This window comes from Gymnogyps californianus, chromosome Z (assembly GCF_018139145.2).
Source record: "Gymnogyps californianus isolate 813 chromosome Z, ASM1813914v2, whole genome shotgun sequence".
Taxonomy (NCBI): domain Eukaryota; kingdom Metazoa; phylum Chordata; class Aves; order Accipitriformes; family Cathartidae; genus Gymnogyps; species Gymnogyps californianus.
This window is the reverse complement of record NC_059500.1, coordinates 54,457,694-54,484,592: the sequence shown is the minus strand read 5'-3', so window position 1 is coordinate 54,484,592 and position 26,899 is coordinate 54,457,694. Positions and strand designations below refer to the sequence as shown.

The 26,899-nt window shown below is 37.3% G+C and overlaps 1 protein-coding gene across 1 annotated transcript in view; it reads right to left on the bottom strand.

Moving 5' to 3' along the window:
- Window positions 1-26,899, bottom strand: part of GLIS3 (GLIS family zinc finger 3) — a 174,227-nt gene that overhangs the window by 115,049 nt on the left and 32,279 nt on the right. The window contains exons 2-3 of the mRNA XM_050912959.1: window positions 19,897-20,104; window positions 13,044-14,196 (exon numbers count right to left, since the gene is read on the bottom strand). Coding sequence (XP_050768916.1) covers window positions 13,044-14,196; window positions 19,897-20,104 — 1,361 coding nt within the window. The remainder of the gene's footprint in view (window positions 1-13,043; window positions 14,197-19,896; window positions 20,105-26,899) is intronic.

The window sequence follows — 26,899 nt, the reverse complement described above, 5'->3', positions numbered from 1 at the left end:
AGCCACAAAGTTCTTACCTATGATCAACAGTTGATTTATAGCAAGGTTCAGTTTTTGCACCATGGGAACCAATGTATAAATTTAATACATTCAAGTGCATTTTACAAGGTCATGATTAACTAGGAAAAAATACTTCCAATTTTTAACAGGGTTTTTTTTCCTAGCAATTGCAATATGCTCCAGAATTTTCCTGTCAAAAAATGGGCCTAATCTACAAAAATTGCCAAACATTTTAAAAATCAGGCTTATTGAAAACCACCTAGGATGTTTTACAATTCTGACAGTTCCTTCTCATATGCAGTCAACAGGTCAACACTTGCAAGCCATTGAGACACTAACACTTCGCAAGTTACTACCTATTAGTTGAGTTGTAGTATACCATATGTATATAACCAGTCTATTCCAAATGCAAAATAAAATGCATGTCTGACTTCAGGAGCTGTAGTGTACTAAGAGTTCAGAAATAATGATTTACCATGGCTTTGCAGGTGGCCAGTAACATGCAAAGCTCTGGTAATACAATCATTTGAAACCGAATGCCCATATCCGTAGATTAGCTCGTCTTCTGACACTACAAAATCTTGTGTATAATTACATCAGCAAATGAAGGAAACTACAGTATTTTTTCCCAACTTGAGAAGTTGTTCATCAGCTCTTCATATCAACAGCTCAAAGAAGCTTAGATGACCAAATGTTGCTAGCAACTCTGGTATGACCAGAACCAGAAGACAGAACCTCAGAACAGAGCATTTTATCTTATCCCGCAGGCTAATATAGATGAAAATACTCAAAGAAAATAAATAAATAAATAAATAAATAAATAGAACACAGTGTGCCTGCTCCTTACCAGGGACAGATGTGTTTCATTTACTGTTTTAGCTTTCCCCAAACGTATGTGTCTTTTCTACACAGGTCAAATACTTCACAACTTCCTGTGCAACTTTAAGTAACATGTTTAAATTATTTTGTTCATCTGCATTTGTTTTTGAAGTGGTGACTGTTTGGGGAGGAGGGTGTTATGGCAATGACATAATGTTTTATCAGATCATGACCTTGAAAAAATCAAATTACTGCGAATTTATAGAATGGACAACTATTGTTCTGGGACTGAAGTCAAAACATTTTTCTTTGTAAAGATTTTAATCAACTTAAAAAGAAAAGCCTATCTGTTAATAAATTAGGTCCATGGTTCATTAAGAGAAATTACGTTTTGTCTAAACTTTTAACTTCAGAAGGAAAAACATGCAGTTTCTGGAAAGTCTACTGATCAAGCAAGCCAAAATACTGAATGAGTTAATGCAAAGAACCCCAAGTACCATTGAAAAATTGAGAGTTCAAGCTATTTAATTCAGCTGCTTTTACCATACAAAGGGATTAAAAAAAGTAGGTGGTTTTTTTTTTTTAAAAATGCCTTTCAATAAAAATGAAAACTCGTGGAATACATAGCACCACAGGGTATATATACCAAACCCACAGTAATGAGTCAGATTCTAAAACACCAATAGAACATTTCTTGTATCTTCCCCAGTGTCACTCTAGAGGTGAAACAGAATAACTGAGTTTGTGATTTTCTTCAGAACTTAATAAAGATGACCTTGTTGTTTGTATGGCTCATGTCACTACTTCACTGAGGGAGGCTCTCAGGATCACTAAGATTGTGCCTATATGGTCTTACACAGACAGAAGTGAGCTGACTCTGCCTAAACTCTGAGCTTGCTGGAGACATGCCAGAATAGATCCAAATACCACATATCCATGATTAGTGTTGTGGACTACTCCCACTGCACAGAATTTCACAAGGACTGTGAAGAGAAATCTTCACAGCTAATACAAAATTGACTTCATCCTGTCTATAAAGGTTGAAAATTGGAAAAAAAATGCAAATTGCAGCTATACACAAAACAAGAATAGCCAAAATTGGTGTATTGTCCTCATCACATATGATGTAAAGCCTGCTAGCCTAATTTTCTTCCTTTCCTTGTGACAGCATGTCAAAGTCATACTCACACCCATGTCCTTCCTCCCCATCCTCCAGACAACCAAGCACCAGCAACAAGAAACACCCCATGCAGGCAGCAGGTTGTCTAAGAAGGTTCTCTATGCTCTCTGTATCCACACTTGAGACATGATTCCCCCATTACATCTAAAAGGGAACATGCAGCTGCCTCACCCTGCTGCAACCTTGCCTCGTGTGCTCTGAGCCATTAAAGGGCTCATACTTCCCAGTTATATTGAAGGAAAAAACAGTATCTCAAGATAAGGCCTGAGAGACAGATAACTTACTAGCTTTTCTCATTTTCTGGGAATACAAATAGAGCACAGTTTTGTCTCACTCTCCTTCCTTTATAAAGACTGCATTTTTACTGCAACAACTTCTCACAGTTATTCATCCTTATCAAAGCAGTTCATTCCCATCTTTTGTTCCTCTTCAAAACCTCCTAACATCTTTGAACTAAAATTGTATCAGAACTTCACAGTCATGGAATTCTCCAGGGGCTGGATCAAGACAGTCCTCCTTCCTATAAGCAATCAAGAATTCTCCTTATTCAGCTCACTTTAGTCTTCTCTGTCTCCCTCAGGTTCAGATATATAATTTCCTTGCTGACCAGATACCATTTTTGCTTGATGGTAATGGAGGGTCTGTCACACCAGCAAAATACAGCATAAACTAGAAGGATACTAACATTTTAGCCTTAGTTCATCTGCAAAAGCCCACAGTGATGGATTCAGTGATCCATCTCTTCTCACATAATGCAAAAAAATAAAATACCCAGATACTAGTATGACGAAAAAAGTATAAGAACTAAAGTTAGTAAACAGAACCTGTTATGATGAGTTCATTTTTCCTGTCTTCTAAGCCTTACAAAGACTATCTGCAACATATGACCACTACACATCTTGCACTGATAACTGTAAAAGAAATGAAAAAATTAACTCCAAAGCTTTTCACTGTGGGTGGCTGAAGGATGAGGGGACAAGATGAGTTTCCAAAGATGTTATCACCATTTTTCAAGATGTGTGATGATTCAGACTCAGTATTCGAGATCAGCGTTACATTCAGTGGCCCTTCAGCAACTCTCGACAACCAGAAGCAGAAGTAGCAGAGGAAATGTCAGCTCTCACAAATACACATGTCAGGCTTTTGAGAACCTTATCACTATTAAAGTAGATCAACAATCTTGCAGATGACTTGCTTTTAATTTGGAACCAAACTCTTCATTGATTCACTGAAATGCCATGTTCCGGACCCAGGCTTCACAGAGATTCATTTAACTGAGTTTAACAGTCTGAGTTTAACTGGTGATATGTTGTATATTCTCAATCACTCTGCCTGCAGAGCTATCAATTATACTGATTTCTACAGCATTTGCTCAATCTGTATGTCTCTTTCCTTGACATGTTATGCGATAATGGACCTGCTTCACTGGTGCAGACATAAAATCAGTGTCACAACTTAGCAGCTCACATTGTTAATTTACACAATGGATTCAGACCACATTTGTCCAGGCATTCAAAAGCCAAGAGTCCTTGTGAGTCAGTCAGAGCTGAGCAGCTTTGTTTCTCAACAGTGGCTTGTTTTTAAAAAAGGACTCTCAATAATCTCAGCAGTCTCAACATAAATATTCCTTAATTCAGTTTATGCATAGCCCACTCCTTTAAACAAACAAAACAGACCTCGTGTTCATGCCATCTACCAACTTCTGTAACAGATTACCATCAAATACCTTAAACAAGGTTCGACAAGTGTGTCTGAATCACTTGGAAACTGTAAGATCACAGGACTGAAACTTTGTCATACCAATTAAGTAAAGCCACTGGAAAGAAATCCATGCATTTTTGCAAGCAGGCAAAGCAGGCTTTTCATGGAACAAAAGAAGTCTTGTCTTTTTCTCTTATGTGACGAACCCTAATTAGAATCAATGATTTTTTATTGTCGGCCCAGATAAGCTTGTTTGCATAGCTGTAATTTCTTAAAACAGAAATCTGAATGTTACTAGGAAAATACTTCCATCGGCAGTATGACAGACCTTGAAGAAGAACAGTGGCACTGCTTGATGTTTACATCTGATTAACCTTGGGGGCAATTCTGCAAATGTTAAACAGTAAAGAATATAGTAAAGGGCCAAAGCAATTTAATTTTGTTTTGATGTATTTATAGAAATGTACCAAGAGTACCCATAAAGGCACGCTGTCATCTTTTCCTTGAGCTTGTGCCAGTTGATGACCAATAGAAAACATTCAGAGAGGGAGAAAAGAGAGGGAGGGAAATTATTTATAACAACTCTTTGTATCAAGCACACTGCTTCATGGACAGATAAGGAACATTACATTTCAACATTTCATGCAGAAACAGCTCTTAAAAAAGAATGTCTTACCACAGTGACATCTCTAAAATGATTCACTTGTGATCTTGAACTTTGTAATGATGTGTGTTAATTCTCAAGAGCTGAGTACTCATGGAATAAAGTTGCTATATATCCTTTAAAATGATGGTAAGAAAGTATCAAACCTAAATCAAAACAGTCTTTAATAGACAGGAAAAACAAGCACTCTGAGTAGATAAAGGTGATACCAGAAAACAATCGCCATGTGGCTATACCAACGTTTAGCAAACCCAGATGCATTGAACAGAGCTAACTGAGTCCCATGGCAGTTCTAGACAAAACAGTCAGGGCATCCTCTCTAGCTCCTCTTTCTGAATTTCCTTTTCTCAGCTCAGCACTCTACACAGACACAGACACAGACTGCACCTTCACAGTGACTACTGCTAAAAAGACCTCCCTGTTTCCATGCAGCCTTGTTCAGAAAGGTTTGTTCAGCAGTTATTCAAGCCCTGTTGACACAAGATCAACAGCAATTGCATTTCTGTAAGAGGACTCCACTGCACTGGCTGTATTGGTAATATCCTTGTCCAAGAAGACTATTTCAACCATTTATAGGGAGAGTCCACTATAATCATGTTCTGAACAGTGCTTAATCCTTATACTGTCCAAGTCCTTTGGAAACCTACCCTGCAAGTATCTATCTGTAAAAGTACACAAGCTTTTAGCATCTGCTAAATGCTACCTCAGCTAATTGGGACTACGATGGCAGTAAACCAGAGTTGCTTCTGATCAGAGTGAATCAAGCTGATTCTTGTCTTCCTTTGTGTTTGGGCTACTGTGCCTGATGCTGAGGAGAGACCTTATCGCTCTGTACAACTACCTGAAAGGAGGTGGGTGTCGGTCTCTTTTCCCAAGTAACAAGTGATAGGACATGAGGAAATGGCCTCAGGTTGTGCCAGGGGAGGTTTAGGTTGGATATTAGGAAAAATTTGTTCACTGAAAAGGTTGTCAAGCATTGGAACAAGCTGCCCAGGGAAGGGGTTGATTCACTGTCCCTGGAGGTATTTAAAAGACGTGTAGATGTGGTGCTTCGGGACATGGTTTAGTGGCGGACTTGGCAGTGCTAGGTTAATGGTTGGACTTGATGCTCTTAAAGATCTTTTCCAATCTAAGTGATTCTATGATTCTATGTAAATATGTGTATAAACCTGCGTTCAAGACATGCCATTGAAATCAATGGAATCACTAAGTTGCGTGTCACTGATGTCAGGATTCTGCCCGGAAGAATCTCACTAAAGTCTATGAGACTATTGCTGTGCAACTTACCCTTTAAAAATTCACAGGACCAGTCCCTTCTCTTGATTCCTTTAAACATTGTCAGTAAAAATATCTTAAACTAAATCTGAATGCTTAAAAAAATGCCAAAGAATGCCTTGGCATGTCCAAATGCTTCAGAATATATTTGCATTTAGTTTGCAACTTATTTAACTACTGCAATCATACGTGCACAAAAAGGTATGTGGCATTCTTCCATGTCTTAATTACTCTGTAGACATAATCCAATGACTGTTCTATGATGCTTAATTCTCAACTTTTGTTTTTAAAGCCTATGTTCACAGATAAACCATCAGACTTAGATGTCTGGGAAGTTCTCCACAGAGCTCCAGAAGCATTAATTAAACCTCTAATCCTTAGGAAATCAGTGTCAATCACCTGAATAAAAGCTGACAGTGTGGGCACCTTTTCTTAAAACTATTTCCTTTCTGAAGAAGTAACATTGCAATGCACAGTATAATCTATTAACTAGTTCCCTCTACCTCTCTTCCTTTCTTTAAAACAGAATCATGTTTTCTGGGAATGGTTTCTTTCTCTTTCTGTTGTGACTGTATCATAAATTGCATTCTGTTTTCCCATCAGAAATTGTTAGGCTTTTCTATCAGTAAATAGAAAGCTTCATAATTTATTCACTCTGTTCCTGATACAGGCCCAGCCATCAACCAAAAAGGGATGCTGAAAATGCAAAGTAAAGTAGGCAGAAAAGAGCCAAAGTTATCTAAAAAGATTTTATGGCTTGGAGAGTAATCCAATTTCCAAATACTTCACACAGACATGCTCCAAAACCACAGCCTTGGCATTAGCCCCCTAGCTTTGAATTCAAATAATTTTCTAGTTTAAAACCCTAGTATTAAAAAAAAAAAAACAACCAAATAAAACCCAAAACAATACAAAAACCAAAACCAACCTCTAAATTTTCTGCAATTGAAATTTTGGCAGATACAAAGTTTGATTTGGGATTCCACATTTCAAGTACATGAAATTTATTAAGAGTGCTTTATTTTTTTAGTTTACCATTTATTTATAGTTTGGTACAGCAATGAAAAAAATCTCAAAAATGTTCCATTAAAATCATGCTACAGGGAAATGAAAATAAATAAAATACAATCTTTGTGCCTATCCACAAGCACAAAGAGGTAATAAACTAGAAACCTTTCCACACAAACTTAAGTGTTTGTGCAATTAGGAATGTTCATTGTTATTTTTGGATACTTCACAGTCATGTTCTGGATTACAGTGAAACTAAAAAGATGCCTGTTTGAAAAAGTTCATTAAAAATGTGCCTTAAATTTTCCAAATATCTAAGTCAAAAGGCAAGAAAAGCTGGTTCAAATACTTAACAGGAAAATCAAATTACTCATTAGAAGAACAAGAATAAAATTAGAGATTTCATAAATTTTATTCTGTAACATAAAATGTGGTTCTCTGGCTATCATTTTCCACTGTCATCAGTTCTACATCTGCATATAGAAAGGAGTTTGCTTTGTATTTTTGAATACATAAAGAGATGCTTTGATATTAAAGGTCAGTACTTTGGACACCATAAGCCTTCAGGTGCTCACTGAACTCAAGTGGAAGTTGTGCATCTTAAGCAGCCACAGGAAAAGCACATATCATTGCATTTTGAACTATGGACACATTATGTATTTCATACTGAGAGAATAATATTAAAAGAGCATTAGTACCATTGCTGAGAGGTAAGATTTACTAGCTTGGGCTAGATGTCATCTGATGTGATCACATGAGTTTGAGCTGTTTGTGGAGGCACACCCACAATTCATAATTTGTTTTTCCTTTAAACAGCTAAAACATCGTAACCAAAACTAGTAGGTTACTAAGATTGCATAAACTTGTGAGAGTTAGGAAGTCTTAGCTTTATGGTTGCGAATTAAAAGTCAGCTATTCTGTGTCTATACACCATGATATAGTCTAATTACTCATACATCTCTGCCTTTTCTGTGGTATTTCTGTTTCAGTTAGCTTACTGAATTAGTGAAAAAATGGGCAACAGGCAACTATAAACTTGGTGTTTTCTAACTTTCAGCAACTTGACTACAATTAAATTACTGTTCTTTTAACTGTTTAAGACTAGGTGCTCAATTGCTACTTTAACATAGTGAAAAATTCTTCTGCAAGCATGTAAGCAAAAACAAATTCAGAATTTTTTGTAGTTTCTATTTTGTCAAGACTTCAGTGCAATATAGGATTTGATATGGTCTTTCCTTATCATCAAGAAACAGTGGCATGTGCTGTACATAAAGTATATAGTACATGCCATATATGACAGACTATATGAAGGCACACTGCTAAAGCCTGAAGATGGAAGAAAATTCCCAATCATTTTTACAGAATGTATTTCTGGTTTTAATCAAAATTTCATCTTGAACACCATCTTCCAAGCAAATGTTCTTCAAATAGCACACACACACATCTAAATACTCATGCTCACCCAAAGATGTTTACTTGTGTCTCAAAAAAGCATTACACAAGTGTTTTAAGTTTTATGTTCTTTTTTTTTTTAACCATACCTTCTGTTTTACATGCTTAGTAGACTGATGTGTTGTGGGATAATTTCAGATGTTTAGCAGATGTTAAATGGATGTTGCTTCAAATCTGACAGGAATCCTAGCAATTTTATTGGTTTAAATCACATCAAGCAGCTGTGACAAAAAGTGCAGTATATGTATTACTATCCCATACTTTAAAGTACTAAGGGCATTGTGCTGAAGCATAGCTCAGAACTTACAGAAAGCAAAAAGATTGAATTCAGTTTCAAAAGGGGAAACATTCCTAGTGTACCTGAATGAAACTGCAAAGAGAGAGCCTGAAATTTATCCCTAACAACATGCTGTTGCTATTTACACCAGAATAAACATATTAAGCTTATTGTTTACATAGCATGACAGTAAGACTAATTTAAGTACCTCTTATTGCAGCTGAACTTGAAAAGTAAAAAAATACTCACTATAAAAGAAGGAACATTGAGTAGAAAATAAGCTTACAGGAACAGCCAAAGAGAGCAAAAGGTCGGCATTTGCCAATTGCTACTGTGGACTTTCCACAGCTACCAGGAATTCTCTTTTTTCATAATCCAGAGGAAATCTGAGGGAACCTCAGATACCATTGTGTGGTAACTGCTGGTGAACATTACAGATTTTATCTCAACCACGGGCGTACTAACTGCTTGCATTTCAACATCAATTTTTCATTCAACTTTTTCTTCTTTAACTCATTGCTACAAAGTACAAGCTAATGCATAGATTAATAGATAAATACAACACATTTGAACATGCCATACCTACTTTATGTAAAGAGGTTTAGGAATAGACACTAAATATATATTACCATGTCATGAATAAATTTTTTTAGTCTTTAAACCAGGTCACTGAAAAGAAGAATGCCCAGCTGCAGTAAGTTGGAATAGAACCTGAAAGATGTTTTAATAAACAATAAAGGAGTCTAGTACATTTTAACAGCTATTTAATGAAGTCAACTTCAGGTGAGGCTTCTTGCATGCAGGTACTGTTCAACTTCACAAATTTCCATGTAGTAAAGTAAGGCCAAGCATAGTTACCTACTTTGGCTTCCCATATAAAAGAAAATGCAGGACTACATGAAATTCATGCTTTTTAAAATTAAAGTGCATTTTTTAGAACAAGATCCAATCTTGGAAAAATGAGCAGGAATGAAAAATAGACCATGATTTTTCAGTACACAGAGAAAGTACATTGGATCAAATTGCCAAGACCTAATCTGAACATGCAGGTTCAGCAACAAATTCAGTTAAAGCTGAGAAAAAAAGAGCCTGATTCACGGAAGAACAACAATACAAAACAAATCTATCAGGACCAGTATGCAATTATTTTCCACTCCACCCTAGTTACCTTTGTACAGAGGGACAAGTATGTTCTGAGTTTTTTACTTTAAGAATGCTTGACTTTAAGTTTGGATCTGATTATCATGATCGTCACATGTTTTTATGTGCTGCTATCTGATTCATACTCACCCTACAACACTTTTATCTTCCAGAATCGAAGACGACTGCTTATCCAGAACGAGAAGGAACTAATGACTAGAGTATCGCTTGTAGCTATAGTTTATCACTTCAAATTTTTGTTACGTAGATAAATAGAAACTAGTTCAGATGTGGCAAAACAAAAGCTGCAGTCAAGGGAATATTCTTGGCTCTGATTTTAACAATAAGCACATCAAGTACTGCAGTCCTAGCTGTTCTTCAAGTCTCTTCTCAAAGATATGATTTCATCATCACAGAGTGATAACAGAGAAGAATGAAATGATTTTATGAAGTTCAGCTTATAATTAGTTGTGCATCTGATTCTGCATTATCTCTATTAGTGTTACAATAATACAACTTAGAAGTAACCCTGACCTTGTCTTACTAAAACCTTGCAAAGCTTGCTGAACTATCACAGCAATCCGTTGGGATATAAAACACAGTATATAATAATACACTTTCAATACTCAGCTGCACAGAAACAAGTACTGCATGATAAATATACTGACTAGGACCCATTGCAATATATGTTTAATGAGAAGATTGTCTCTTGCAAAATGTTAGGAACTATCAACACATACAATGCTCACACAATGACTAGTGTGTGATGTCACTAAGGTGACTAGTGTAACTGGCTGCCTTTGATTATAGGATGTCTTGGTAAGTTACATTAAGATAGTTCCTCCCAGAGACCAATTACTTCTGCTATATTCTCTGTAATAAATCTGGTTGGTTCACATAATAGATGTCTATTTGGCATTTTTCCTTCCCTGCTTGGTCTATGAGACTGCCTCTTATTATTCTGCAAACTGCAGTGGACGTAGACTTTTACTTTATAATGGTTTTAGAGAAAGAGGCATCCTACACGTAGAACCAGAAAATAAATTATAGAAAGACTCTATGTGGACAAATAAGGATTATGAATGGATTGTTTTGATTTATCACTTAAATGCATAAATTCATACAGGTTTGGTGAAAAGTTTCAGATTTATTTTGCATTATTTTTTGTTAATTACAGAAATCATACTTCATGATCATCTTGCCCAAAGTGTTCTCCCTAATACCTCACTTAAAATCTCAGTTTAAAATCTTAAATTGTATTGATATGATTGTAAATTTCACTGCTTGGTGAGAAAGGTATAAAGTCTGGCTGAAGTACAGCTTTCTAAATATATTGAGAGACTTCCAGACCATGGCCCCTTGGCATTAGAAAGCCAAATACGTTTTTCCAAATTCACACCATTTGTGAAATGGTAAAGGAAGAAAGTAGCAAGCTGTTTCACTCAAACCCTGCTAAAGAATGCCATTTCTGCATGCTTGTCCCAAGAAACGGGGCCTATGTTCCAGACTTACACCCCCATTATGAGGGTTATCATGTTACCCTGAATGTTTCTACATTTCATTACACTTCTAAACATGAAAGCAAGATAAGCATGTGGCTTCTGCTTCTGATATGCAAACTTCTTCGCACTATGCAGCAATACTTGCTGAAGTTCAGTAAAATTAATCACACTTTTTAATGTTTATGAAAGCAATCACTCTTCAAGAAGCTAATATAGACACCGCTCATTTTTTTGTGACACAGCATGACTTGGCACACAATTTAGTTTTAGTAATCTCAAAAACCTTATCATATGAAGTGCCTTATCCACTTAAACATTAACTTGTTTATCATCAGTAAATGATGATTCCTTCAAAGCTAAGGACTCCTCAAGGAGGCCTCATAATCATGAGAAGGTCACTGTAAGCATCCTTTCTGAACAGGCAGGGCAGGGAGTATAGAGTGCTACTAACACAATGTTTTCCCCAGTCTTACTGGACCCCTCATCATAATTCTCCTACTAGAAAGGTCTTGGGTACTTGCATTACTCTTTTTTCAGTGCTCTTTCACCATTCCTGCCCTCTTTCTTCATACTGTTGTCTGTCCTCACTCATCTGCTGATGTCTGCCTCCATCTCTTTTTTCTCATGTGCTATTCCCTTGAAAAATTACTTTCTTGACTCCTAATAATTCTTTTTTCTCCTTCTCTCTGTCCCCACAAAGCTGATGAGAAATCCCTGAGGAGGAACTGAAATTAATGGTAAACTCTGATCCAATATATCTAGAGAGCAGAAAAGAGAATATTATGGAATTAAAAAAAAATATTCAGAGAGTAGAGAGCCTGAGTTCAGGCTCTGGTGTGACGAAAGGGAAGGATAAAGAGTATTCCTTGTGTCATGCCACAATCTCTACTGGCTCCTTTAAATTCAAGAGAGAAATGTGGGAAGATATGTGCTCTCCCTGAAGGAGATTGGCCCTTTGAAGTAACAAAAGTGAAAGAAAAAAATTTCCTCTAGCTACTGTACAAGCAAACATCTACATCATGGTAAGAAAATTATTCAACTAGGCACACACTGAAATAGACTCCTAGTACCAATTTGTATTTCACAACATATAAACAAATATTTCAAAGGAATAATACTCAGCAGTTATTCCTAGAAATTATATATCCATTGTTTTGTTAGGTTATGCTGAGGACTGGAAACAGCACTGGTGAGGCTGCTTTCTGCTGACACTAAATAAGTACTTAGTAAGGATAAGCTAATCATCATCCAAAATACAGACTATATGTAAGGCCAATCAAGAACCTGAATTACAGAGATTATAGATGGTTCACTGGAGTCTAAACATAAACTGATTCTAGGGTTTACTGGCTAGATTGTTACCCCATGTGATTACATATGTGTAAGACTGACTTGCAGTGACCCTAAGAAAAACAGGATGAAAAACATGACTTTGGAGGTTGAATGCTCACTGCTAGAATCTGTGAACAGAGAAATTGTTATGTGTTTTATTCCTACTGTATTCATGGAAACAGGGCTGCAGGTCTGTTTTTTGTTAGTAATGAAACAAACAACTGCCTTAAAAAATACCCAACTCTTCTCAGTTTCTCATGGTAACATTATGCAAGATCTTGAAAATTCCTCAAGTCAAAAAGGAGTAACGCAATGCAAGAATATTTCAGGATAAATTGTGCCATTTATTCTGCAGCACTTTTCCCACATGTATTCTTCATGCAAGTACTTAAGTACTGATTGTACTGAAGTTTTGCTTTATGAAGGTCTACCATGTCACTTTTGCAGTCCACAGTAAGTGTATAAATTTAGAAAATAAAATTTTGTCTAATCTTATCTGTCGGTACATATCAAATTAAAGAATACCTTTCCTTTCTATCTAGGTGGAAAGATGGAGCAGTCATTCATTCACACTGACTAGTTAAAAAAGCACACCATTAACGAGGAAAAACAAAGGCAGAATTACAGCTTCTCTACATTTTCATGAGTAATAGAGAGCCTTTTATTGGTAAGAGAGACAGAATTCTGACTTACTGTGCATTTGTTCGGCTTCTCTCCTGAGTGGACTCTCATGTGAATCAGCAGTTTATAACGGGCATTAAATGGCTTGTACCTTCGTGGGCACCCTGCCCAGAAGCAAGTGAAGTCCTCTCCCTTCCTCTGGTCTATATGGATCTTCTCTATGTGCCGCACAAGTTCCTCTTGCTGGTCATAGAGCGCACCACAATCAACCCAGCGACAGCCATGCTTGCCATTGAAATCGTCTAGCTCACCATCTTCGTCAAGCAGAGGGCCTGGGGCAGAAGGAGGCACAGGCAGCGGGTGAATGCAACTGGGGAGGCTGTGTGGATGCCGGTGCTGGTGAGCATGGTACGGTGGGGGTGGCCCTTGTGGAGGAGGCAGCGGCAGCAGGGGTGGAGGAGGCGGTGGCAACAGGGGTGGAGAAGGCATGTCGACTGCGTGGCCTGAGAAGTCATCCAGCCGTTCATTTTTCGGGACACCCACCACCTGGTTGTCCGCAGGCGGCACGCCCTGCTGGATCACCATGTTACTTGTGGTGGCCATCTGCAAGCTGGCTTGCTCCAGCTGCTGCATCCGCTGGTACTCACCAGCCCCATTCTCAATGAACCCTGGGAAGGTGACGTTGCCATTAGCCATGAGAAGGCCTTTCTGGGCAGTTGGAATAGAGCAATTTTGGGGTATACAGCTTCCTCTCACTCCCAAAAAATGTCCATAGACCTCAGGCTGTGGGGAGACGTTTGCTGGTGATGTCCTGGAGCTGTTGATGTAGGCCACCAGAGAGGTCGGGGATGTACGTATGATTGTATTGAAGTCGATCCCAATGCCGTCAGACAAAGGAGATAGAGAGAGTGCTCTTTTTTTGGAGCGGGCTGATTGAGACCGGGCTGAGGAATGCCGAGGACTAGAGTAAGGGGAATGCTTATTTTCCATGCCATATAAGTAGGATGGTAACAATGAGTTAGACACACAGTTACTGGACACAGATGTTCCAGGTGAAAAATTTAGTAAGTCCCCCAGCTCACTGCTGTTTTGTAAACCTTGGTCAGGAAGAACAGAAGGAAGTGTCCTATACCCATGCGACCACTCTTGCTTAACGCTCAAAGTGGACTGACTTTCTGACAAGCTTAATGTCGTAGAGGCCAGAGACTCACGTGACAAGAGCGACCTGGAAAAAAGGCACAATAAAGTAAGTAAACAGTTAGACAATTCAGCAGTGGTTCTTCTATCTTCACACACACATAAAATCAAAGAAAGGCTACGTGTGAGAAAAGTTCTCCGTAATTTTAGGTACTCAACTTTAGCGCTCTCAGTTAATGTACCAGCAGGCATACACAGACAATACATATGTAACAAGGTCACTTAGGAAACCATCTCTAAAACTTCAAGATTTTGAAGAAAAGTTGCTGTAAAGGTTCTTGATACATCACTGCAGAAATCAATGTAAATTTTTTCATGAACTGTGGCGTAAATAGGTTTGGGCTTCTGAAGCCAAAGCATTATGCTCCTGCCTTGTATGGAACTCATATTGATTTGACTATTATTTTTGCTGGCAAAGAACAGAAAGAAAATTGATTAATAAAGAATAAATATTTAACCTGAATGACTTTGCCAATTGTAATGCATACAAATAGTATTCTCTACAGAAATAGCTCAAGTTTATAAATACAGATAATATCTAACTTTACAAAACAAACAAAATAAATGAATAATGTAGAAGAACTGGTTGAAGGGGTTTATTTAGTTTTAATTTGACGATGTATCTGCCTCCAAGTCAGCAATCAAAATTTTTCACGAAAGTGTAATCTTGCTGTTATCATTGTTTTTTCACAGAAATATTATGAAACTTGTTTATGCTGCAAATGTCCTATAGGTAACTTAAAAAAAAGAAATCATAAGCTCTTAACAATATTGTTTTCTACAGAAAGGTATAAAAAGGAAATACAAGGACATCAGGGTCCCTGATTCATGGCTGTAAATGCTGGGGAGAGGCCAAGTGGATTTATGTCTTTATGTTTCCAGTTCGCATCTTGGCAGACATGGATTTCCTGCCAGCCAGTGGTGCTATCAGCATATTAATTTCTATTTTTAAGGGGCTCTAACAGTAGGAAGAACCAGGTATGCAACTAGACAAACCTGGAGATCTCACAGACACAGAAGCCTCTGCATCTTGTGTTTTGGGGCTGAATTCCTGCGTTTATTATTTTCACAATACACTTTTGAAGAAGCATAGAGTTTCAATGGTGGATCAAGTACATAGGAAATTTGGTTTCTCTTCTAAATCTAAAATGCATTTTTTAAGGTGGACAAGTCAATCACTGCTTCTCAGCTTCTCACATAAAAATCAAGATACACAATAGGTCCTCCTATCATACAAAGACTTCAGGAGGTCAAATTAACTTAAAAAAGACAACTAATAAGTGCTAATAGGTACCTTAAATACCAGGTGTTGAAAAATATTTCTTAAAGCTCTAAGTAAACAGCATATGAAATATTTACACACAATAATCCAAAGGAACTGTCATGTAGGCAAGGAATAATGTATTCTTATTTACAAAGGTAAGTTCCTACAGTCAGTTATTTATAATTATTTTACTGTATGGTTTTATATTGTTACAAATTTCAAATTTCTAAAAGAGAAAGTAGGCACCATAAAGAAAATTAATAAAAACAAATCTCATCTCTTTCTTGATACAGACACAGTTACAGCAAGCACCTTTGAGGAGGCATTTCTACCTATTTTACTTTTTTAATAGGGAAGCAAGTTTTGATGTCCACTCAGGGTAAGCAATATTGCAGTTGCTTCTGAGTTCTGCAAGATTTTCTTATAGACACTGCTTCAGGAGACATGGATCCATGGGACAGATCTGTTAAGGCTCATAGTTGCATCGTATGTCTGCACCACAGCCCTACTGCAGTGACTGCAGCTTCGGTGGAGATACATGAAACTACTTAATTTAAGAATTGGTGGTAGACTAAAACTGGGGATCTGAATCCCATTTAAAACAACATCAGTCAACGCAAGAGAGCAAGAACAGATCCTAAACAATGGCTCTGGAGATATTCCCAGTGAATATGGCAATATTTACCGAATTTCTACGATTTTGCTTGGTAAATCGACTTTTCACCTCTGAGATCTGCGGATTATCTTTCAATTAGAACAGCAAGGTTGAAAGAATATATGAAAACACTAGGTGAAGTCATTCAGGCGAGAGAAATCTATGTAGCTTTCCACATTCGGTTCTAGCCACAGAGGTTAAAGCTGAAAAATCACAGTGTCTTTGTTATCTTATTCTGCCCATCACACAAGCACTTCCTGAGTAATGGTTTTTTTTCCTACTACTTAATATTACAGCATTTTCCAGCACTTGAGAGTCAAACAGCATGAAGAAAGGTCTGTTTGCAGTGACTTTGGTTTAAGGGCTAGATCATGCTGAAAGAACACAGCCAGTCATTGCTGAAGAGCTGGAGGAGGGGAATTTGTGCTCAGGGCACCATGGCTGCCCCCTCAGCCCCTTTTTGTCTAGAGGGGAAACTTGGCACAGGCTGAGGGAGAGAGGAAGCAGTTTGCAGGTGCTATGTCTACGCACTGAGATAGCTCACGAACAGCGAAAATGTAGCTTTAAATATCACCCAGCATTGCTGTGGTGACCTGTGGGATAGATCAGTAAATGCTCTTTTGCTCAACATACTTGCTTTGTAATGGATGGTTGATTTGCTGTATCAGAATAAGAAACATCCTGTTCAGATTGAATGTCAGTATAGGGTACTGTTACGGAGGTTATGTTACTCCATCAGGGTTTAAATGGCACTTTCCAAACACAGCACTGAAGAAAAGCACAATTAACATGCTGACTACAATTTGCATTGAGAGAAATGAGAAAAATGGGATTGCTATATCAGGTCAATCTTGTGTAAGATTTAGATCTAAAGGGATAATTATTTGTGAAAAAAATTGATTCAGGCTGTTGGGTCTGTTATCAATGGGCTTTGTTAAAGCACAGTTCATTATAGGGCAGTTAAATCATGTTAGTATGCTGTGACTCCAAATACAGATCCACAGTCTTCAACAGAGCAAGAAAAGTAAGTAAGGTTTGATTTTTCTGTGCTAGGCTATATATATTTATATCTGGAAAATGGGGGGGGGGGGGGGGGGGGGGGGGGGGGGGGGGGAGCAGCTTGATTATTTAAATTTTTATTTTCTCTTTTATGAGTAGGGGAAAAAATCATGCATCAATATAACAAGTCTATTTTTGTAATGTTAACAATTTTAATCAGATGCATAGTAGGACCAGTGTCATTCAAAAAGCTACTAATGCATAACACAAAGGGACATACCCATCAGTGAAGCTGAAGAAAAACTGCATTTTAAAAGTCTCACAAAAGGACAAAAATAAAAAGTTGGGCCAGAATTTCAAGTATACAATAAGTAAGAGCCAGATAATCTGAAGAAGTTTGGTTCTCACTTAAGCCTCTACATTCAAAAGTAATAAAGATTCCAGCTCCCAAAACAAAGAAAATTTCTTTAAAACCCAGCCCACACTGTGACTAAGTAGTTTTCTGGGGGAAAACAAATATACCTAATATGAAAATGAAGGGCCAGCTATACCACTGTGCCAGATTCTCAGATGGTATTAATTGGCACATCTGCTTATTGTAATCTAAACCAGCTTGAGTTTGGACCAGATCTTTTATGAACATTTACAAGAGATTCCTGCAATTACTTTCTATTCTCCCTCTGTGTACAGAGGCCACAGTGTCAAGTATAACCCAGAATCTTAAATATAAACATGGAAGAGTGAAAACCATGTTTTCTTATCTTTTTGCATAGTCTTCTGTTTTACTAGCCAAGAACCCTTTGCTCTTTCCTAGGTCCTTTTCTGACTTGCATCAAAGTTAGTGGCAGTATTATATCTGGTTTCAAGTAGCATAACTGAATACTCTGAAAAAGTTTTTGGGAAACTCTCAGAAAAGATGGGGAAGCTTTTATCCCTCATGGTCTATATATCAAAATCTGATGTTATCTATAGCAAAACTCCAATTTTGCCAACTCTTTTCTTTCTTCCATCAGTAAAAATCAAGACATGTTGTTTTGGTTTGGGTCAGTTCAGCAAATAATCTGGTTCAGATTGAGATGCTAGAGCACAGTTCATGACAACTGAGAGATACAATCCAGAAAAGGCACTCAGCCCATGAAGGATTACAGAGTCAGCTTAGGCAACCAGTTTGGAGAAATGCAGTTTGCTGCTGAAACAATTATTAAAAAAAAAAAAAAAAGTGTTTCAACAATCTGTGAATTAAAATGTGACTTTAAACTTGTTTTGCCCTATAAAATAGTCAATTTGAGGGCAAAATTGCTGAAATGGACATTCTTCGTGTGACAAACTGATTTTATAACATCTTCATTGATAAATCATTAAAAGAGACTCTACAGACACTAGAGCCTCGATTCTGCCAGAGTTTCAACTTCAGTTCGCCCTTAGTAAATGTTTCTTTAAAATAAAAACAAAAATGTATAACTCAGTACTGACATAGTACACCCAACCACACATTCAGATAAAAATAACAGTGTTTGGAACCATACAGGCACACCTAAAACTTCTTAAGTAATAATTACTTAATGATATTTTTATATCATCAGTTTTGTTCTGTCTCAAAGGCATGTCTCTGGATTCATCATTTGTCATCATCTTAGCACTGAATGGTTTTTCCTGACATGTTTACATAGGAAGCATAATTGATTTTGTAAATTATGCCGGGGGAGTCAGTCTTCACAACTGAAGTGACAGAAATGTCACAAACTATCTTATCGTGGAGTAAAGCAAGGTTTTCTTCCAGTTACATAATACCAATTTTAATTATTTCAAGAATGTTCCTTGGCTTGTAATAAAGTGACACAGTAAAACGTAAACTGTTTTGAGAATAAAGACTCTTGTGGCCTTTTGTGAATAAGAACAGTTACATTTCAACTCAGTAGGCAACTGTTGCACGAGTCACATCTACAAAAGTGGGAATATAGCTTCTGAAATAACACACCAGAATGTCTTCTCACTGTATGCTTAACTAATATCCAGGGATGTGCTTAATGTATTTGTATGGAGGTTGTCAAATAAGTATTTTCCCTTCATTCACGTTTGTCGACAATTCTCATAGTCATAATCTCAAACGTTATTTAAGCATTTAAAAATTAATTAACAAATATTTATCTGTGGTTTAGTGATATAAAAAGGCAACATTTACAGGGAGAGGCCATAGTTTTTATTAAACTACCCACCAGAGCTAGGAAAACGGACAAGTGTTCAGGGACAAAAGTCTAACAGATAAAGTTAACTGCTGGCTCAGTGTAGACTGGGAACAATTGATCTGATTAACTTAATTTTGTAAACAATCAATTCGAAAGCAAAGGTATTTGATGAGGAAAGAGGAACATTAGCAGGGCATTTAAGTTCATTTTTTCTGACATTAGTGTTACTTGACAGGCACCAACATAACACTCTTAGCACTACGGTAAGCTTAAAACAGGTCACTGCCCCTGAAGATATAACATGTAGACTACTTCCGCTGTCATCCTCCATAACATTTGCTGTCCTTAGTACAAAAATATAGTTAAGTGACTATAAAAATGTTTATCTAACAAAAAAGCCCTATCAAACACAGAAAATGTGTGACCAAATATCACCCATGATTTGAATGATCCAAACAGTATGATTATAGCTGATGTGAATTAAATTGTGTTGAATTAAATTTCCCGTGGCGTAACAGAGCATCATTTAGGCCATTTCAATCATCAGAAAGGTTGCATTTAAATTACAGGAGAATTAAAATACCCTCTTTTTAAAGTACTGAATATAAAAAAGTAGCTCAGGACCTTGTATCTGATGGAGAAACACTCAGGCTGGAAGCATCCATAGACCTCTGTAAGCTAGGGCTGATCTGCTTGCATGCTGTTGAAACCTGGTTAGCAGGAGGTGAAACAGGTCTCAGCTGTTGAACTGTCATGGGACTGCTGGTGACTATTACATTGTTGCAGCTGCCTTTTCCAATGGACTTGCACTGGGGTCCATAACCAACACCTCCTAAAAATAAACAAGGCAGGTTAGTATTCATCTCCCACGAACCCACGATGAGGCCACAGAACTCACATCACTTTGCAAAGCAGGAAAAGCGACTGGAACTGCGTATCCTCAGGTGAGGATGAAACGGGGGACCAATGCAAGGATTTTGCAAACTTCTCCAAACACAAAAAGCAATGTTCTAAAGGGGAATTAATAAATTATGCATGTTTAAAACATGTGCTGAAGTACGTAAGCTAAAGACCAGGCATCATGGATAAACATCAATAAAAAACACCACTGGAAGAGTCTGGGTAAAAGAGCAGCCCTCAGCTGAGACAGCCAAGCCGTAAGCGCACGTAACTTTCTCTGAACAAGGCGGGAAGAGAGAACCCAAGGAGGCTCCAGGAATACCACTGTGCCTTGAATCCTACCAAACCCCACACCTCCAAGCCATTGCAAGCCATTCCATCATTCCTACCACTAGCCATCCAAAATGCAAGGGGACTGCATGCATGCATGCAAACTGCAACCCCTGCAATAGGTCTGGTGTGGCAAAGTGCACAGGCTGTATAGTTTCCCCATCAGGAGAGAATTACAGCTGGAACCCAGCATTTCTCAGAGGTCTGGGGAGAGGAATTTGAGCTGGATCAAGCAGAGAAGCATTCTGGACTTTTTTTAAAAGGCCACATCTGCTCTTAATCACTGCTGCCATGACTGTCATAACTGATGGCTATTACACAGTAGCACAAGATGATTACAGAGGTAGCTGGCAAGTGGCACATATCTGCAAAATGCTCCGTGTACTTTGTGTTCTGATTTAGGTCACAGATGGTGGTTTACAAGATCCCCTGCATTAAAACATATCAAGACGAAAAAATTAAAATGTAGGTCATAATATGGAAGTTGTTGGATATTTAGCAAATTTTCATTACAGTTGGAAATTAATAATTAGATGATTCACATTTCTAGCTGCTTCCCCGTGTTCAGACTACTCCCCAAAGCAGGATAGCAACATCAGGACAAATAGTGAAAAGTGCTTCAATTAAAACCATTTTCTAAATTAAATCTACTTTTGACTTGGTTGTACAACTCACATACTAGTTTTTCTCAAGGATGTTCAAATGGGTTGTGAACTTCACAAAGAAGTACATTAAGGCATTTATGGCCCTCACAGTCATAAGAAGAAAATCCAAATCCTTCAATCTCCTCCAGATCAAATAGGATCATCTTAAAAATTTACAATTCACCCTAGAAATTTCAAATTATAGCTTTTCTTAAAAAAAAAAAAAAAGAGAACAAATAGATATGTTTATTCCTGTTTCAGAGGTTTGTGCCTTCTTTTCAAATTATTATTCTTCTCTTTGACTAATTGGTAATATTTCACATATATGTGAGAGCACATACATGATTCTCAGTCCACTGGGATCCTAAGTGCTTTGTAAATTCATGTACAGATGTTAGAAGTTGATTGCATGATCCACCACCAAAATGTACTCCTCAGGATGAAATATGGCAGCCCTTCAAGAAAAACAGCTTACTCTTTGCTACTACTTCGAAACACAAGTGAAGAATATAGCACCTGGCTGAAAATTCAAGGGTAAGGAAAGGAGAAAACATTTAATAACCCATCCTGAAATTTAGCTAGAAGGACTGGAAATTTCTGAGGACAAACATGTAAGGAGAATTTCTTGTACTGCACTCAACTCCACTGTGGGTACCAGAAAAAAAGCTCTTAAGCTTTGTGGGATTACTGTCTGCTCTCACTAAAGATGTCCAATTAAATCAAAAGAATAAGAGAAGGCATTTTATTTTCTTTCCTGTGAAGCAGTTTGTATTTTGAACTCACTAAAGCTGAATCAGTGTGGTACTCAGCAGTTGCTGTTATAATGTTACAGAGTGCTAAAATGGAACCAGCCAGCAAAAATTAGGCAAAAAGCGTAAGTTGCCCCTGGTATAATATGAACGCTACTCCTCTTAGCAAAAGGCTGCGCGGGGTGAAGTTAAAAATCCATGACACATTCACGTCATACAAAATACATAATACTACATAATATGCCTATATGTGTGTGTGTATTACATATGTTCAGTCAGCTATTTTTTAGAAAAGTGTCTTTAGTATGTAGAATCAAAGGCTTTCTGCACCAAACCATATAAAAGACAGGGAAGCATGCTATAATAACGTAAGAAATCCAGCTGGTTTTGACACAAAAACACAGTTGTAATGCTTGTAGAGCCTATATATATTGACTACTTAATAAGATGTAAACATATTATTTAGCATTGAGAAAAGCAGCCCTACCACAAAAATGTACCAAATATATACTGATTCTTCCCTGGATGACACCACAATGCCCTTCACTCATAAGCCACTTTCAACAAATTTCAATGGTAACAATAACATCTACTTTATCATATCCAGGAAATCAAGGACTATGCACTTGTAAGATTTTCATTTAGGGACAGGCCATATGTCAGTTCAAATAACAATCTGCAACCATACAGTGAAATTGTTATTTATACATGATTAAACCTGAGCTGCTTGGAACTTACATGTCAGGAAAAAAAATAATCCCAAAAACAAGACCAGAAAAGGGAGTAGTGTCAAACTAATACTGTTACATACAGAATGTTGCATCCTCAATACATCCTGGTTTCCTTTTCAATTATAGGGTCTGCTCTTATTATCTGTACATAAACAGCACCTCAGTGATGCCGAGAATAGCTAAGAGAATTTGTTGTGTAACGATAAGGATGAAGGCCAAAGATGGTCTGGTCACTGGTCACTGCAAGGAAAAAATGAGAAAAGGAGTACTTTGGAGAGATATTACTGGGATGACAGACAAAAGTAATGCAAGAAAGAATCTATCATCAGCTCCCACCGTTGAAAGAGACTGCAAGTAAAAGACTACTGCTATGAAAAGCAAAGTCATATCATTTTATCCACTGTTTCTTACAGGTGTAAATGTGCCAAAAGACCATCACTAATACCTCATCTGTGCCCTGCAGGTCACTGAACAGTATTAATTTGACCTGAATCAGGCGTGAGCATACAATCATATGTCTGTTGAGCTACGTCAGAGCACAAGATAGGAACCTTATGCTGACTTTCAGCCAGCTGCAGGAGTACAGACCACATCTGATCTAGCATAAAGTTAAATGGGTGCAACATGGACATCTGACCTGGCATGAGCCCGCTGTTAAAAGGCAAGCTGTCAGAAAATGTGTTCAAAAGCGCTGAATAAATGTGAACTGGTGGAATGACTATGTTCCACATCAGCATTTGGCACCATACACCCACAGTGCAAGAGGAGCCCTCAGTCCAGGTTTGCTGTATCATTGACCCAAAGTCTGAAAATTTCAGGACAGTGAAAGGACAACCAGGAATTCCTTAATGTCTTGAATTCACATCAGCTGAGATAAATGGGAGCCTCTTTGGAGGACATCAGTGGGTTTTAAATGAGGCTGTAGATTCTAAGAAAAATACATGGACCTAATATTTTAAATGAGCAAGGAAAGCAATTTCTTTTCTTATATAGTAAGATATAAATCAGGAGATAGTCCAATAAAGGCAACAATAGTTGAGGAGGTGGAATCAGTCCTGAGCTGGTTCACAGGAAGAGCTAGGGTTGATCAGCATGTCATTTATTCCAAATAAACATATTAAACATAAATCAAAACTGCTCTTTATCAACAACTAACAGTAATAGTTAACAAGTATAAACAGTAAAAATATTTTATGGAAATATTTTAATCCATTCATTTCCTCATTCATTACTTTGCCTGTTTTCCCTGTTTATTCTCTATAGTTGGTTAATAGCTAAGCTTCACTTATCCTTGACATGAAAAATATTTCACTGCAATCTTCTGAAGAACATTCAAAGAATACAGAAAAATACAACTACTTTAATTTAGGTACACTGGATTCCACATGAGATTCTCTTAATTTATATCACTCTCATACTTTTTGGAGGGAGAGTCCAATATGAAATTATTTCCATTTAAACACATTTTCTTTTATCAGATATTGATTGAAAACCAACCAATTTCTTTGTCTACTTCTCCAAGTCAAGAGCAATAACTTGTTAATTCTGCCAAGTAACTCAGGTTATAAAATGAAACTGCTTCACCAGACCTTTGAAACTGTAAACTATGCTTCCTATGTATAAATGATAATACAACAAAAACATAGAACAGTAAAACCAGTTTTAATTGTTTGGTGTCCTGAAACGCACAACATGCCAAATACATAACACCAGATCACATTCAGTCATCTCTTAGATCAATAAATTCTGCAATAACTGAATTAATCAGTATGAAAGAAAGCTATTAAAATTATCTGAAAATCTGTCCTGTTGTTACTGTTAGAATAACAGCTAGAAATAAAAGAATTGCAACAAAGGAGCAAAAGGTAATTTCCCTAGGGGATTTTCTTTCTGTTGACGTACAGTAATTAAGAGCTTTGGAAATGGTCAGTTTTAATGTTTCCCTGGTAATTGGTTTCCAGTCTTGTTTGTGTGGATTCTGTATTCACCAAAACGGGAGAAAAGGGCACACCCAAAAAGTATATTGTAAGACAATAAACACTAAAGAGGACAGAGACCAAAGCAATAAGTGAGACCGTGTCAATGTATTCTTCACATAGATTAGACATGTCACCAAGGCCTTTTCAAACCAAATTTGGTCTTTTTCCACAACATGGTGAATCTTCTGGATATTGCAGTCCCCAGCTACCATGTACATCTTTGCTGTGTGTCACCATGTCTGCGGGGTTGTTGGCACCCTAGTTGGAGGGGCTTTGTCGTAGCAGCTGACTGAACAAACTCAAAGGTTTGCTTGGAAGACTTGTTTCCAGATGGGAAATATCCCGATCCCCCTCACCTTGGGGCTGCCAAACCTTTCAGGCTTCCCCTCCACCAATTTTAGTCGTATTACTAATGACTACTAGAAAGCTAGCACTTGTCCCTTTGTCTTTAAACACAATAGCCACTTTTCTACTGTTTCTACAGCCAGCTAAGAGGCACCATTACATGCCAACTATGTAGACAGAGACATCAGCAGCCGGGCAGTGGATATTAGACCCCTTGAAACCCTCTTTAAGTGTGTTAAACTGGAGCTTCAAAGGGGGGAAAAAAAGGCAGAATAGGGGGGAGATTGCCACTTGCCTCTATTAGCATAGGATCAGCCAAAATCTTTGTCTGTTTGGGAATCCGGGCTTCTTCACACTGGTATCATCGTCTGAGCCCAAGTCTTTTTTGGGAGACCTTGAGACTTGTAGGTGAACTACACAAAAATTCAGTCAAAATTACATTAGGTATGAGCAATTTTTGTATGGTATGCAATTTGGAATTTTTCAGAGTACAGGTAAATTACTAAACTATGGCTCAAAATGTTGCCAAATTATTATTTTTATTGCAAGTCTTATGAAATATAGAAGTTTCTCCACTACGCTACACCACACAGACACTACATGTAAGTGAAACAGTGATTCTTGTCCTTCATTTTCTTAAAAAATAAAATGAAAAAAAATCAAAGCTTTGTAGTTACAAAGAAAATTCTGAAATTGAGATCCTAAAACCTCACTGGTTTTAACCTCATGGTTGTGATCTTAGCTCATGATTTTCTTAACACTTACAATTAGCAATGCCTTATTAGTAAGAAATTTCCTCCAAAGCCTCTGGCAGTGTCCACTCTGAATGGCAAGTTAGACAGACCATTAATCTGACTAGTATTGGCAATTCCCATGTTCTTAACTGTTTGCAGAGACTTAATCTTTACAATCAAGAAAAATAATCTGGGGGAAATACACTAAACAGAATTATATGATCACATTGTATTATGAGAAAATATTATGTATGCACTTTAAAAGCTCTCCATGCTTTGAATCTTGGAAAGACAGTTTCTTCACTATCAGAGTGCACTTGGTAAATTAGCTTGCACTAATTTCCAATGCTATTTGCCATTCATTGTATGAAGTAATCAAGCATGTACTTTCAGCAGCTCTACTGTGAGACAAAAGAGACTGACAAAGCACAATGAAAAACAATGTCTCCCTTCAAGTGGAACCAAGGTAAAAAATTATCCAGAACTGGCCGGTGAAAACAATACCTCATAGGTGATTAACTTAGCTGGTTTAAAGCAGACAGCAATGAGATCACCTACTTCTATGGAACACTTTAACCACTAAATTTAAACAAATGAAAACAGTGGTCTTGTAATGACTAAACTAAGAATATATTATGAAATAGTCAGGTTCAGGAAACTTCCAGGAGAAAATGCACACTGTGAAACAAAGATTTTCAATTAGATCTGCAAACATTTATAACATCTTATACTAATTTTGAATCAGTTTTATTTATATCAGGAAGGCCGCCCACTTATTAAAAAGGATTTTGAAAGCTACTTTGTTTTCTTATTTTGCATAAAATGTAAGAAGTTATCAGTTAACTACTGCGCAGACCAGTAAATGTTTAACTGAACTAAAATATAAATGTTTTAGCTGCAATGGGTAACTCCTTATTTGTTATCAGTGACATTAGATGACTTCTGCTTTTGTCCTTGTTAGGATAATATACAGTATGTGCTCTTCTGTTGCAGAAAACATACAGCTTTACATCTTTGGCTTATGCTACCACTTCTCTATAGTATTAATTACTCATACCAGCTTCTGTTAAGTTTCTATCTACAAAACTTAGCCTGACCATTTAGTTTGTATTTTTGAAAAATTAATACATTGTGCAAGCCTCATATTCTTCTCAAATAACTGGTATGAATCAAGAGAAACTCCACTAGTAATGTAATATATTACTCCACTGGTAT